This window comes from Oenanthe melanoleuca, chromosome 1A (genome assembly GCF_029582105.1).
Source record: "Oenanthe melanoleuca isolate GR-GAL-2019-014 chromosome 1A, OMel1.0, whole genome shotgun sequence".
NCBI lineage: Eukaryota > Metazoa > Chordata > Aves > Passeriformes > Muscicapidae > Oenanthe > Oenanthe melanoleuca.
In genome coordinates this window covers 20,060,478-20,076,687 of record NC_079334.1, presented here as the reverse complement: position 1 = coordinate 20,076,687, position 16,210 = coordinate 20,060,478, and the positions used below count along the sequence as shown (strand labels likewise).

The 16,210-nt window shown below is 43.9% G+C and overlaps 1 protein-coding gene across 2 annotated transcripts in view; it reads left to right on the top strand.

Moving 5' to 3' along the window:
• LOC130261054 (synapsin-3-like) overlaps nt 1-16,210 on the top strand; it is a 69,155-nt gene that overhangs the window by 51,030 nt on the left and 1,915 nt on the right. For both annotated transcript variants that reach the window (XM_056506936.1, XM_056506945.1), the window contains exon 5: nt 10,774-10,930. In XM_056506936.1, the coding sequence (XP_056362911.1) occupies nt 10,774-10,930 (157 nt within the window). The remainder of the gene's footprint in view (nt 1-10,773; nt 10,931-16,210) is intronic.

The following is a 16,210-nucleotide window of genomic DNA, read 5'->3' as shown; positions in this document are numbered from 1 at the left end:
TTGGAGGACAAGAAGCTTGACATAAGCCAGCAGCATGCTCTCACAGCCCTGAAAGCCAACCACACCCTGGGTGCCTCCAAAGAAGCGTGGCCAGCAGGGCAAGGGAGGGGATTCTGCCCATTTGCTCTGTTCTGGTGACATCCCACCTGAGCATGCACCCAGCTCTGAGACACTAATATAGGAAGGACATGGACCTGTCAGAGTGAGCCCAAAGGAGGGCCATGATAACCATCAGGGGGTTGAAACACCTCTCCTGTGAAGACAGGCTGAGAGCTGGGGTTGTTCAGCCTGGAGATAGGCAAGCTCCAGGGGGACCTTATAGGACCTCCAAGTACCTAAAGGGACTATCAGTAGAGTTTTGCAAGGGCATGTAGTGACAGGACAAGAGGGGATGGCTTTAAACTGAGTGGGGGTAGATTTAGGCTATATACCAGGAAAATATCCTTTACTGTGGGGGTGGTGAGGCACAGGCACAGCCTGCCCAGAGAAGGTGTGGATGCCTATGCCTGGCAGTGTTCAGTGTTGGATGGTGCTTTGATCAGCCTGGTCTAGTGGAAGGCATCCCTGCTCATGACAAGGGGCTTGGAACCAGATGACTTTCAAGGTCCCTTCCAGTGCAAACCATTCTGTGATTCTATGATCCTGATGCTTGTAGCCTGATTGCTCCTGAAATCCCACTTTTTTCTTTGTGAGAGATTCCCAGTGCTCCGGCCTTGCCCTGTGCTATATCTCAGAGGTAATACCTATCTCTGTTTGATGGGATTTCTGTCCTACTAGCATTACTTCATACTTGCAGTCTTTGCAAGCAGACTCTTTTCCCAAGCAATGCTTCTCCAATCACACATCCAATTCACTTACCAAAAGCATTGGTCCCTTTCTTTCAAGCACCAGAGTGGCAGCAATTTGGAGCTAGTGTTAGATGCACCGTTACAAGTTCTATGTAAAGAATAATGTACATTGCCACATCTGTGTATGTCTCTGTTTACCTTCACCAATATTACCTTCCACCCTATTATTCCCAAGCCTTCATCTTTATGGATTCCTGTCATTACAACTCTACATTTCTGCCTTGATAAAATAGCTTTTCTCTGCTTGTGTTGAAATCTCATTGCTGTTCCAAATTAATTTTTCTAGCCATCCTGCTGCTTTTTTACAGTTCCTTTGCACTTTCTGGTGTATTCAGCATCTTTGAGTTTAATACTGTTGGCACATTTAATCAATGCTTTTGTCTGTTTGCAACTAGTTCAAAATTAGATGTAGAGACACATAATGTACCATGCAGTGATATTTTTGAAAGGGGTTATTAGAACAGCTGAAAAACTGTGATTTTGAGAATGCTGGCCTCTGTTTAATTTCTCAAAAATCTCATTTCCAGTCCAAATAGTGCAAAGCAAAACATGTCACTGTCAATTAGCTATGACTGTGGTCCATCAATTCATCTCAGATCTTGACATCTCTCTTAGTACATCCACAAGTCTCCGTTTGTTCTTTGGTAAAATTTCACGAGCCTCTGCTAAAAACCTTTAAAGTTGTGTCTGTTACATGCATTTGCTCTCTCCTGTCCCACAAATGTCTGTTTCTGAGTGAAACAAAGCATTATGTCCCATGAAGCAGCCACTGGAGCACTCATCAGACAGTGTGCAGTGCTAATGCACTCCTGTGTTCACTTGCTCATGATGCTGGAAGCTTTCCCAAATACCATTTCCTAGGTTGATCACATCTTCATTTTCCTTCCTGTGTCTTTCCTCCCAAAGCCATTCATACATCTGGCAGAAAGATCTTGAGCTATTAAACTGAAACTGAAGACAAAATTTATTTCACAAAACTGTCTGGGGCATGGTGTTCATGTTTCTGCTCACAGTGAACACACAGGTATTCCAGCTACCATTTTTGCATGGATATTTATATGTGAAATATGTGGCTTTTTGAATGGCATCAGCTCAGGTTTTTTTGTTGCTGTTGTTTTCATTCCTGTCCTGTTTAAGGACACATTTGCATTGTGGGAAGTGGATTTGGTAAATACATACTTGTATTTATATGCAATTTATATAGCATATGCTACATGCCTTATCCTTGCAACCAGCAAATATTTGTTCACAGCCTGTGCTGATGTGCCCCTGTTGTGCCCAGCTCAGTGAGTTTAAGAGCTCAGGTCAGCCAACTTCCACAGCCACTCCTAGCAATACTCCAGAAGGTATAGGAATTAAAACTCTTCTTCACTTTAGAAAGAGAATTGTGGAACTGAGCTGTGTAAAGGCACCTCAACTCATCCAAATGGGTGCAGCTGCTTCCCAGTCCCTTCAAGTCCCACCATCCCATCCACAGCCCTGTCCTGACTGGAAAGACACCCTTCAGAGTGCCCAGACACAGGGACACACCTTCAACTCACATGTGTGCACCAGCCCTGCAGCTGCTATATTATTTTTTCCATCACTTATTAGGCCTCTCTTAATTATTGAGCAAAATATTCAGTCAAAAGTCAGAATGCTTCTAGATGATGGAATATAATACTCATCATATTTTTTGAATACCCAGAGTCATGGAAATCCCACTGAAAATTTATAAGAAGGCAAATACATCACCATCTTGCTAACAAGCACATTTGGGATTCCTCCCTGCAGGAGCCCTGCCTGCTTCATATTCCTCTTGAAAGGGACAGTAATAGAATGTAGCAGTTTAGTGGAAAGACAGTTGGATATACTACAGATCAGTAGATTTAAGTCATTGAAATAATCAGTTTCTTAAGAGTAACAATTAATATTCATATTCATGTTCATATTAAGCAACCATTTGACATTACATCTACTGGTAAGCTTTCTAATAATTTTTTAGCCTATTAAATTCCATAATTTTGGAGCAAGTCTCTTAGTTCTTTCTTTTAACTGAAAATATCATGAAAAAAGCATTTCATTTACCACTCATCTCAGGAAAAAATGAAAAAAGAAAAAAGGATGCTTTAGAAATATTTTTCACAATTACAGAAAGCAAAGACATGGACATATACATGACTCCTAGCCTGTGTATCTTGAAATAAGTAACTACAAGAAAGCTAGCAAACAATCTAACTGAAGCCAGGCATTACTTTGCTTGCCTGAGTATTAAAACAAGCATGACTGCAAGAACTTAATTTTACAGTAACAATGTTCTGGGTCTCCAGCTTCTCTTTTTCAGCTACTACATTCTGCACATCTGTAGGAGGGGGTGGAGGATTTGAGATAGTGTCAGCAAAATGTGCAACTGGAGGCAGAGGCTATCACCTAACAAATCTAAAAAACTGCATCTGTGTTTTCTGTGCCAGTTCCACCCTGGTTTGCAAAGGCTCCCTCAGCCTGTTCAGCACATTTCCTTCAGACAGAGAGCTGGCCATGAAGTATTTTGTGCTGTCTCTAGCATGCTCTTTTCTCTGTCAGTGCCCTGTAACCGTTGCCCTGACTGAGGACACTGCTGGGATGAGCTGGGCACCAGGAGCAGCATTTGGCTCAGCCAGGACTGGGATGGGGAATCTCCCACACACTGGACCTTGTTACCCCACCACTTATTGGAAAAACTGGCAGCAGACCTTCCCTGTTGAAAAGTTAAATATGGGAAACAGAAGACAGTGTTTATTCATCCCAAAGGATCCCTCATCTTTGGGTGACACAGCAACTCTTAAAACAGAGAAATGGAATAATTTCTGGGTGCAAGAGCTGGAGAACTAAAGAGTGTACAAAACAAGTGTGGATTTATGCCTAATTTTAAAACACCTGGTTGGATTCTTCATCCTCCTCCCAGTGCATACACAACCTCCTTTGGTCAGGTCTACACACACAAACAGAAAGACAGAGAACCATCTGGAATCTAATTTACTCTAGAAAGCTCTTGGACTTGTGTCACTTTTACTGGGGTAAGATGTGAAAAATGGTATTTTTATTTTCAGATTCCTCTGAAGGGCCCTTCATATCAATATTTTGGTAGTGTAAAGAGGCTGTCAGTGTAAGCACTGCACCCACTCTGAGGTGCATTTATGCTTTCAGGATATTATAAAAGTGTCTAAGTAGAAGTGAAAATTTGGGCTTTGTCTGCTTCTGACAGCAACACTTAGACTCCCAGACTATGATCTCAGGTTCTGTACTCAATTAAATGCTTGACTGTTTGGCTTCACAAGACTTCAGCTATTAATTCCAGTAGATATAAGGCAGGGACATGTTGAAAATCTGGACAGCTCTTTTACCTGGGGAATACTAATGTCTTTGGGAGCATTTCAGACCTTTAAGGATATAAATTAATCATGCACCAGACTGCTCTCATCTCCTGTCTCCCTGTAGAGCTTCCTCTTTTTCATTGGGGCTGATCATCCAGGAGAGAAAGCACATTTTCATGTTTGCATGGGACCTACCTAGTGGTGACCATACCACTTGGAGTGGGGTCTGCAGGCTCCCTGCAGCCCCACAGCAGCTGGGGCACCAGGGGATGCCCAGGGTCTGCAGTGGGGAGGACCCTGCAAGGAGAAATGGCCCTGGCCAGTGTAGAGGGGTGTCCAAAACCACAGCCAAGGGAACAGGAACAGCACCAAGGACAAAGCCTTGCTGTGGGGAAGGATCTCTGCCATGGAATGATGTTCAGCCCTACGAGCCTTGCCTCAATGTGGCCTGTCTGTGTAAGATGTGTGTCTCCTCCTCCTCACCCTGGATTTGTGCCCTTGCTACTCACAGCCCTGGTGGGGTCAGTGAATTCTCCAGTTTGTCCACACAAGCCCACTCATTCCTATAGTGAACACTGACATTCCTGTTGCTTCCAGCTGATTCAGTGCTTCTCCAGTGCTCTGTGCTGTGACAACAGGACAGCAGCATGTTGAATCACCATCCCCAAAATCTCTGAAGGTGCTTTTTTTCTCGAGCATATTTTTACACTGCAAGCTGCAGTATGGTCACAGCATAAGGAGGCAAATCCTTTTACATGGGAGAGGTAGAGAAGAACCAGCCAGCTCACAGGTGTTTGCATGCTATTCAGAGCTTGCAGACTCCAGGAGATGTGTAGTCAGACTAAAAAAGATCTGTCTGCTCCAGGATACAAGACTCTTTAAAGCCCAGTGAGGACACTGTCCTCTTCCCATTGCATTTTTCCCATCCCAGTAGGTTCACTCACCCCAAAGGTCTGCTGAGAAGCAGCTGCCTGGAAGGGGCCTGGAGGTTTTCTATCCCACAGAGGCCATGCTTGCTCACCACACAGTAGTTGCATGTTGCTAAAAGCATGTTTTCTTTTCTCTCCAGGACTATTTGTTCACAGGAGTTGATGGTTTCTTGTAGCTCTTCTACAGGGACAATGTCCAGGAAGGTCAAGGGAGTAGCTACTGTCCCTGGACACTGCTGTAGGAAGTGTTGGTAGGCAGTAGGTCATTTTCCAGCTTCTCATGTTCCAAGAAGCTTGTGCCAGAGATGAACTCCAGCCATTGTCTAATCCCTGTCTTTTTAAATTTAACTCTTCACCTAATTTGGGTCTTCTTTGGAATGTCTTTTTCTAGTTGTTTTTGAGGGGAGGGCGTGGAGGAGTGGTGTGTTGATTGGTTGGTTGGTTGGTTGGTTATTTTGCTGCTTCCAAATCAAATTTCTGCAATTTTCTCTGAAGTTGTTAACAGGAGGAAAAAATAGCAGAAACTGATAGGGAAAGTTTAGGTTTCTAGCAGCCAGATGGAAAAATATGCTGAGCTCATGGTTCTCCCAAGTTTTGCAGAAAGTGCCACATGGTGGAGTACAATATGTGCTGTGTATTTAACACTGAGAAACATTTGGGCAGTATGTTTTCTATCCATGGCATGGCAATCCATAAGTGTAATGGAGAAGTGTGTGTAACAGCCTGTAAGCTTTTGAAAATTCAGTTTAGGCAAGGGACCAATGTGCCAAATGACCACTTTCCTCACTGAAATACCCTGCAGAGACAATGAGCTGGGGTGAGGTGTCAAACAGGTACACCCTGGCAAGCTGCAGTTACACATGAAGCAATTTAACACCTCTAGTAAACATTTATAAACTGACAAATTATTCCCATATGGGGGATGATCTAACATTGTTTTTCATTAATATCTCCCCCCTCTTCACCTGCCTGTCCTTGTCCTCTTTTTTTTTTTTTTTTTTTTTTTTTTTTTTTGAGCAGGAAGTACAAAAGAGAAGAGACAGTGGGGTGTGATTATTTATGTATTTATTCTCAGTCACTTCCACCTCAGCTCCTGCTGCTAAACAGCTGCTTGGAGGCCTGCTTCTCCCTCTGGGGTTTGCTGGTGTCCCAGATGAATAATGTCTCCTTCACCTCCCCAGCAGCTGGCGCCCAGGCAGGATGCTGACACTTACTGGGAAAACATTTGGCAGCTGCCAGAAAGCAAAACTCACTCTGAGCAGACCAGGGTGGGGAGCACTTTAGATACTAAACTACTCCCTGACCCTTTTTGCATTTACAGTAATTCTTTCCAATAAGACATGAGATGCCAAGGTCTAGAGCTCTCAGTAATTAGTTAATCCAGGATTAAATACAAGAATGATTCAAAACTTTTTTGCATTGCTTCAGTCTTGATCAGCTTTTTTTTAATTTTTTTTTTTAATCAATCCTGCCATAATTTGTCTCCTTTCCACATGGGTTTTTACTCAGGCTTCTTCCAGGGAATGGCAATCATCCTAGTGTCACTTCAAAGTTAGCCCTGCAATGAGCATGGTGTTGGGCCAGATGGTTTCCAAAGATCCTCTCCAACCTAAATTACTCTATGGCTTTATTCTGTGATGTTGGAAAGTATTTGGATCACCTTCTGTAAAAGCTTTTTGAAGGCAAGTTGGTGCTGGCAGGTGTGGTTGTTACTACTTTCAGGCTTTGTCTGAGTCCACATGCTTTTCCTTGTCAATGTCAATCAGTTTAGAAGTAAAATACCTGGCAGACTTTTGAGACTGCCAGAGTACAGTTCAGAGAGCGTGTGACATGGTTTAATGGTTAGCTGAGCATTGATCTGTGGCTGAGAAGCAAACCAGAGCATCTTCCAGGGTGTCCTCATCTGCCTACAGTAGTATTGGTCCTACTGCAACTCCTATTCCTGGCTCCTGCTGCCTTTGCTGCACTGATCTCCCACACCTCCCATGTTTTTTACTCAGCCATTCTCTATTATTATGTTTAAAAAAAACCCTGCTTCTCTCCTCCAGTCTAGTAAAGAGAGGTTATTCTTTATTCTGTGTTACTTTCTCTTTTCTCTAAAACCAGCTCTGTGTTATCTTATTTATATAAGCAATCACATTTGTTCTTTCTTTGAATAACTTCAGCAGGGTTTATTTCTTTCTGTGGAAAATATGACATGTGGTTTTGACTGAAATGACATTTTTGTCTTAGCAAATTTTCCACTTTACTAAAGCATCAAACAGAATGTTAAACCTAACACTGGAATAGGGGAAAATGTCATAGATTGTATATTAATTTTCAGTAATGTAATAACAATGCTATTAACACCCAAGCAAAGCACAAAAAGAACATTTTCCTATTTGTAAATGCCATTTTCTATTAGGTGTCAGACACCTGAGGCACTGCATATTTAGAGGGATTTTTTGCACTTCTTGAGCAAAAGCTGCAGCCTCTTGTGGCTTGGACTTGTGCCTCAGAGGCTTCCCTGAAGGATTCATTAATTGCCAGTAATGCAAAACTTGTTATATCTTATTGCTAAATTATGAGGTTCTCTTCTTCTCTCTGTCATGCCCTATAGGAAAGGCTTTGGAAGGGAACTTAATCAGAATGTGTTGATCATTGGGAAGTATCTGAAAGCTGAATGAAATCTTCTTGCATAATGGAGGGTAGCCAGAACCTGAAGTGAGGATGTCATCTTCAGTGTACTGGGAAGATCTTTTTCTATTGACACAAAGGGCAAAGTGTCTTGTCAGTCTTCTAAAAAGAGAGCAGGAGAACCCATCTTTCTCCAAAAACAACAGGAAAAAGCTCTCTCACCCATCATGGTGCTGAAGTATAAAGCACCCTTTGCCTGAAAATTATTGTGCACAATGGAAGGGGTCATTAAGAAGTATTTTGACAATCACAGAACTGGTTGGGAAAGACCTCTAAGAGCATTGGTCCAACCATTATTGAGCACTGCCATTTTCATCACTAACTCACACCCCTAAGTGCCATATCCTCACACTCTTTGAGCAGTTCAAGGGATGGTGACTCAACCTCTTCCCTGTTTTCACTGTTTCATTGATAACCCTTTCCATGAAGATTTTTATTTTTCCTGATATCCACTAAATCTCTGCTGGCACAACCTGAGACCATTCCCTCTTATCCTATACCTTGTCTCCTGGGAGAAGGGGCCAATCCCCACCTCACTACAACACATTCCAGAACCTCAATGTCTTCCTTTCAGTGAGGGGCCCAACACTGAACACAGGGTTTGAGGTGTGGCCTCACCAGTTCTCAGCACAGGGGGACAACCTAATGTGTTGATCATGCTGTTTCAGATGCAAGTAGTGTATTCTCCTGTGTTCTTTCTTCATGCCCTTGAATCTCTTTGTGCTTCAGGGAGAAAAGCTGAAGGACCAGGAAGCAAGCCAGAGTTATGGCTATATGCAGGAATAAGAAACATGAGATCTCTTTAAGGCATGAAACCTCCCTGCAGGATTTGCTGTCATCATCTTCTGTACCACAAAGCAGGCTGGGGACCTGCTTTCTGCACAGAAATGTTATTGATTGTTATTTATTTTGCCTCTGGTCTCCATTTCTCTGTTCAGGCTCTGGTGCTCTTCAGCTGATGTTTATTCTCAGCTAGTCCCAGGCCTGGCACTCCACTGCCTTGTTCTCAGTATCCATGGGAACATTCACATTGTTCCACTGCTCAAAACAGGGATTCAGTGTCCACCTTCGCTTTAGGGATTCACTCCTCATCTGCTGCATGAGAGAGTGCCCTGCCTCCCTACAGGACACAGAGTTTGAGAATAGGCTTTTCTGCATTAATTCTGTGTCCTTGTGTCCATCATTAAAGTGGAGAAACTCTCTCTTTGCCAGGATCTGAAAAGACAAGAGCTTTTTTCCCGAGCTTTTGGCTGGCAGAAGTAGAGCCAATGAAGGCAATTTCCCAGCCACTCTGTCCTCCCCCTTCAGAAAGCTGGATGAGGAGAGACATGCCCAGAGCTCCTGCCTCTCCAGGCACCACAACTGTTCAGTAACTCAGCAGCCCTGGTCCTGAGTAGCCTGTTAATCCTTCTTGAGGAGCTACATAGCAAGTCCAGCAGAACGGAGCAGCTCAGGCTTTCCAAGATTTGTATTCTCTTGCTGTTTCCCAGTGGGGGTCACCACTTGCCTCATCCCCATTGCCACCAGGGAGGTCCATAAATCAGCTGCACGGCGATAGCACGGCCCACATGATGCTCATTATGCATCCCACTGCTGGAGGAAAGCACCACCTTTGGTGCCAAGTACATTAGGGAGCATGCCTAGGTTTAAAAAACTCCATGGGAGGGAATCACAACATTTCTAAAGCTTGGCCTCTTGCATCACAAAAGCTGAGCATGCTCCCCACCATGTCTCGGGCGGGCGATAACAGAAGTCCAAGGCCAACAAACAAAATGAACAGCTTTAAAACAACAAAGCTGTGCTGGGCTTTGTGTACAGTGTTTGTTGCCACAATCTGGCCCAGAGTCACCATCTCACATTTCCTTGCCAGAATGATGGAAATATAAATAGGGGCTATAAACCCAAAGTATTTCCAGCTCATACATTCAAAGGATAGAAATTATAGTCTCAGCAAGGAAAATGTTCGAGGGTAGTGAGGTAATGGGACCTGGTTACAGAGCTCATTTCTCTGAAAATCTTTAATACAGCATGGAAATTTTTCAATGTCCTTGATGCAACCTCTGTATAAAATAATCCCTTCTTTCAGTGGAAAAGCCCCTTCCTTCGAGAATGAACTGCTGAGCTCCATTTTGGGAACCATTTCTTTCCAGCTGCTGTTTCCAGATATTTTTGAATGGCTCTGAAGACAGAGTGCCAGCAAGGAGTGAAATCTGGCTGCTTGAAAGATAATCCATTGCCTTTGGCTTACCTAGAAAGGGCCTCTCTCATCTGTGCATTAGCTGAGAGCTGCTGCTGTTGAGCCATGGGAGTCCAAGCCCCAGTCTTGCTAAATAACATTCTGGAAGTCCATGCCTTGAGTCCCAGCAGTGTGTGAGAGGCTCTGCTCATTTGATTAATTGCATTACCGTGCCTGCCCTTCACTTGTTGACTCAGAGCCAGGAGAGCCCGGGATGTGCTGCGTATGTAGCAAACTGATTAAAGGGGGAATGTGTGTCGCTGTATGGATGTGTACGAGAGCTTTCTGAAATCCCTTATGATCTCACCCACCCTCTGGGCATTGCTTCAGGAGCTCAATCGTCAGGAAACAAACTCGCTCCCTCATCTGCGTCCCACATTGAGACGAGCCTGCCAAGCAGGGCCAAGCGTTTCGGAAGAAAAGAGATTCCCCCCACCAGAGAATTTATGACCCTTGGCTCTGCTCGTGGCTTGTTCCTGTGCATGCCTGAGTGACATGGAAACTGCAGAAAATCTGTTTGGCCTGTTTCTATGCTCTCACACTTGCAGCTACGTTGGATTTTTCCATTTTTTAATGACTAGGGGGTTTTGTTGGGTTTGTTACACTATAGCACAAGCAGTGCACCATGAGAGGCCCAGAGAAGAGCAACACGTGTTAGCGAAAGAAAGGGGAAGGATGGAAAAGAAACAGGGAGTGTTAGAAGCGCTTCAGGAGCATTTGTCAGTAAAACCCCATCCTCTGGTCTCTGCCAGGTCCTTCAAGCCGGACTTTGTCCTGATCCGGCAGCACGCCTACAGCATGGCGCTGGGGGAGGATTTCCGCAGCCTCCTCATCGGCCTGCAGTACGGCGGCGTCCACACCGTGAACTCCCTCTACTCCATCTACAACTTCTGCAGCAAGCCCTGGGTGGTAAGTGATGGTCCAGCTCTGCTCACCTCAGGCAAGGACAGCTCTGGTGTCTATGGAGCACCAAGCTCGCCCTCCAGGAGTTCCATGGTCTCTTCAGGTTGAAATCTAAACAACCTCAGGAGGCCAGCTGGGATTCTTGGGGGGAAAACCTACCAGCACTTCTTTATCAGCCCCTGGTTGTATCAAGGGGTTATTTCTTCACCCTGAGCAGGATGGTTCCCTTGTCCCAGACTCTAAAGGATCACCAGTAGCTGACAGTGCAGCAACACCTGGATTTTGTGTAAGGCATGGGAAGGGCCCACATTGGAGAGTTCATGGAGGATTGTGTCCCCTGGGAGGGATCCCACCCTGGAGCAGGGGAAGAGTGTGAGGAGTCACCCCCGAGAAGGAAGGAAGGACCAGTAGAGACAACATGTGATGAGCAGACCAAAGCCATCATTCCCAATTCTCCTGCATCATTGGCTGGGAGGAGACAGAGAAAATCAGTCCAGTCAGGGTCAAACCACCACACGTGTAGAGTTTTTCAACAGAAAGAAATGCAATATTATCTTAAAGAGTTGGTTCACTGAACATGAAACACTGCACCTTGCAAAGACTTAGGCTGAGTCAGCTCCTGATGAGCACAGGGCAGTGTTTTGATATTTAGCACTGGAAGATCCCTTCACCCATTCTTTAAACTTTGCCAAGTTCACATCAGAATCTAAGAAAACCTTGAAAAATATAATCATTGGCTTTTCTCAGCCCCAAATCAAGGTATGTAATAATTCCCCAGACCATTTCTGTGAGCAGCTCCAAGGGAGCTGAAGCTACAGAAGCAGGAAAGCTGGAGAGATAAGCTGGCCATGAGCCACAAGAGTAAGGCTGGCCATGGCAGTACCTGCAGGAGGAAGTCAGATCCTGATACCATTTTGGAGCTGGCATATGGGTTTCCAAGCAGTTTCATCCCAAAATGTCTTCACTGATCATTGATACTTCCAGAATGGAAATTTCCCTGCATTCTTCTAGCTGGAAACTACAGCTATATGGATGTGAGAAGGGGATGGGACTTTCCAATATGATACTATGGAAAACTTTTAGGAAGATACTGTTTTCCCAAAAATGCTGTCATGCAATAATCAGGGTAGTGAGAACAATCTCACTTTGCCGTCACTGTATAGGTGGTTGATGTACATCTGACCTCAGTTTCCATTTGACTTTTCAGTTCCAGGCTCAGTAGCACACCTTCACATTGTTTCTGACAAGCTGTCCCACACACAAGTGAATTGGCCCTGGTGACAAAAAGCCTCCACATTTACACTGCCTTTTGCTGACAGTCATGTGGTCCATTCCATCTGATTTTGGGGTCAAGCCAGTCAGGGCTTAGTTGACACTTTGCAACTCATGCCTTGTAATTACATTTCTGATGGTGTGAAGGGGCCTCAAGATGTGAAAGGCCTGTTTCCTATTTTTAGGCATCTAAAATAAAAGAAAGCAAACAAACGTAGCACATTTAAAAAGAAAAAAAAAGAAAAAAAATTTAAAAAAAGCAGTGCTAGAGAGGCAGTGTGGGAGAACTTGGCTCTGCCAGCAGCTTGGCTCCAGCTACTCTGGGTCTGGTTGTGCCATGCTTTCCTCACAGGGAATACAGCTGGCACAGACAGCCTTCCCAGAGGAGTTAAGGAAACCACTTGCAAACAATTTAAACAGGTTTGCAGAATGCCTCCTTTCCTTGCTGCCCCTGCACACACATCACCCCCAAACCAGTGACTGTAACATGCTCAGCAATCTATTAGATTATATAGAATGAGCAACACTCAGATGATATTTAAGCTCATGTGGAGATTGCAGTGGGGCATTTAAGGGCAAAAAGCTTCACTGGCAGCAGAATCAGAAAATTTTGTTTTTCTGATAGCTGAGAAGTGAGAGATAGGGACACTTTGCTTCATGTTCCACTTTGATTGCAAAACAGGCATCTTAAAATAAGGGATCTGCATAACAAAGATTACTGGAAACTTTTTGGATCTAGAAAACAGTTGAGATGCATGAAGAAATGAAATTAAATACCCCTGGGAAATGTGTTTTTCACTCTCATTTTTTATTTTCTCCAAAAATGGTTCCATTTCATAGAAATGTTTATGATTTTGTGGAGGGGGATGAAATTGAGACTCTTTTTCCTTGGCAGTTTGCAACCATGTTTTATTCTCAGCAGCTCTAATTACAGTCAGCTGAGTTTGGGTTTGAGTTTACTCAAACATGCAGCCCCATTTTTAATGACATTTGCCAGGTTTCCACTTCTGCAATATGAAAACTTCTTCAAAGATTAAAACAGGCACAGTTTGAATTAGATGCTTCTGAGAGAAAAGAAAAAATTATTCAGGGGTCTCGCACACTGAGAGAAGCATTTAAGAAATCTAAGTTTTAAGATGATCCCAGAACTATTGAGAAATTGTACTACAAGCACACTAAGCACAATGCTTCAACCACCAATAATAATTTCTGTGTTAGAATTCTAAATTGCAGTCCAAAATACAGTGGGATGAATGCTCAGAGTAGTACTCACAGTGCATGCAGGTACTGTCTGTAATTGCAAAGCAACTTTTGCATCTGTAAGGAAGCAGAAAACATGAAGTTTTTCTGGCAGTCACCTCCTGAGTCCAGGGACTTCTAGCCAAACTATTATTGACTGTCAAGGGATATAGGCTCCCTGATGACCTGGCACTTTCAAAATATACAAAAGGCCTTAAGGTCCTCTGAATTTTTTTATTTCTCTGTAAAGACTCCCTGCGGGAGACTCCTGGATTCTTTGTATCAGGGTGGACGCGAGGAACGAGACTCAGACGCTCTGTAAATGCTAAAAGCTACAGTTGCAGTTTATTATAAGGGAGTCTGCAAGGAGCTGCCCGGCACAGCCACGTGCAGATTAAAGAGATAAAAAGGGGGAGAGAAAGAGAGAAGAAGGAGGGTAAAGAGAGGAAGAGAAGAGGAAAAGAAAAGAGAGCGGAGAGGAAGAAGAGGAGAGGAGTAATGGGTTAAAAGGATATTGGGGTAAAGGGAGAGGGAAAGGAGAGCAGAAGTGGGAGAAGAAGAGCAAGGAGTAAAGATAGGAAGAGAAAGAGAGAAGAGAAGAGGAGAGAGGGGAGGAGAGGAGAGAAGGGAAGAGAAGAGAAGAGAAGAGAAGAGAAGAGGAGAGAGAGTGACTTCCCGTTTGTAACACAATAAATCCACTTCCATCATGAATATTCTAATTCCTAAGAACCAATCTAATACAAAATACTAATTCTATAGCATTTACATACAGCCTATAGGAAATCTTACATTAGCATAGCAAGTGACATTCTAAACTCTAAGATCTAATCTTTGGGTGCAGGTCAGTCTTTTGTGTCTTTTGGCCTTGCCCTCTGGCCAAAAGCATTGTTTAGTTAAGAGTGGATTGGCTTCGGTGAGCCATCCCATTGTATACCTGGTTATTCAGTAACTAGGGCTTGGTATCTCAAACGTGGCTTTCATTTCAATTTCATTCATGGTTTCTATATTCCCAGAATCTGAGCATTCATATTTGCAAGATTCCTCAGTTTCATCCTCTCCAACAACTCCCTGCATCCAAATAGTCAGGCCAAGGCATTTCCCTTGTGTTCCTACTTGTTCCAGGTACCTAAAACCAGGTACACACTGGTTTGCCTCACGTGTTATCTGTGGTCTGGATGCAATCTCACTAAAACTAGTGGAACAACAGAAAGCAAGAGCTGCTGCCAGCATGTGGAAGGTGTGGTTCTATCTAGCAGAGCTGCTGACAGCAATGTTCCTACCCATCTGCATGGGGAGATGTTACTTGAGCTCTGTTATCAGATATCTCAGAGGCTGCTGCACCACGTAACTGTGGAAGGCTCTTTGTCAACATCCTGTCCCTAACAACTGGTAAAAATAAAAGAAAAAAAAAAGAAAGAAAATGGGAGGGAACTGTCCCATGAGGGGCAATACCAAAGTCAGACCTTTTTGCAGGCTTGGCCCAGTGACCAGGCTCACAGATGTCTGAATCTCTCATCTGAAACTCTCTACTTCAGCAACAGCCAAGAGCTGTATGCTTCAAAAGGAACAAGTCAGAACACTGTCTATCAGCTGCACAGTTGTTCCAGTTATTTTGTTTGAGCTGTTTTCCCAGGATAAATGTACATTGCCTCAACATCACGGTGTCCATGGCTCACCAGGGCTGCGTGCACACACAGCAAGGGGCACGGGCTGTTCTCAGCCAGAGTGTTTTTCCTTCTCTCCCTGTCTCTGCCTCATTGTGTTTAACATTTAAGCCCTGTTTGCTCACCTTGCTAGTCAAAACAGGGCTTTATTTTTCTTTTGTAGAATGTGCAGTGGTAGTGCAAGTAGTTAAGAGAAGAAAGCTGTCCTCCTTCTGCAACATCAATACCCTCCTTGCCAACAATAATTATTCTGCATTGGGAGTTTTTCCTCTTATCTGCTGATGCATATGAGGGTGGTGGTGGTGTTAGTGATGGGATATGCTGCCTTTTGATGTTTCCTGGATTTTCTTTGAATACTGTTCTGAACTATGAGATTAGGAAAAGGATTCTTTGCATTTGTGTGCAAATCTGCTGGCAGCTGCTCCTTCAGCGTTTGGCCTGGGTCTGGCACACACCTTGCAGCCTAATTTTTTTGCAAGGTGACTGCAGGCCAAGATTTAACTCTCAAAGGGGTATTTCTTCTCCACCAGCAAATGAAGTTTCAACTTCTCATGCAGCAATTCCTTTGCTTAGACTAGCCTAGTAACCAGCAGGGGAGTCTTAACAGGGCTACTCAATGGAAAACATCCTCAGTAGCTCTCTCTATCTGCCATGTAACCTTGGTGTTGTGATTTGATGTATTTGCTGGCTCCAGTTGTTGCCCGGAAATGCTTAGAACATGCAAGATTAAGCAGCTAGTGCTATTGTGAAGAAAGGGAGCTTGTTTTTCTTTCCCTTCTTCTCTAGATATCTGTTTCCGTCCCTTAATCTGTGTGTTACTTGCCTCAGGTGACACAGGGATCTCCTTCAAGATTAATACATCCCTACCTTTGATGGGTAACTTGAGAAACTCATACAAAGGACTTAAAATCTGTCCTTACTTGGCCCACAGTGGAGACTTTTATTAATCAACTTGATTTTACCATATTCTTGGGGGCTTGGAAACTGAATTCAATGTATAAACTACTTTGTGAATAGGACTCAGTGGGGAACTCAGTCCTATCGACCACCTCAGCAGGTGGTACCTGGGGCACCACCCCAAACATTTTATTCTCTTACACAGCTGCCAGTC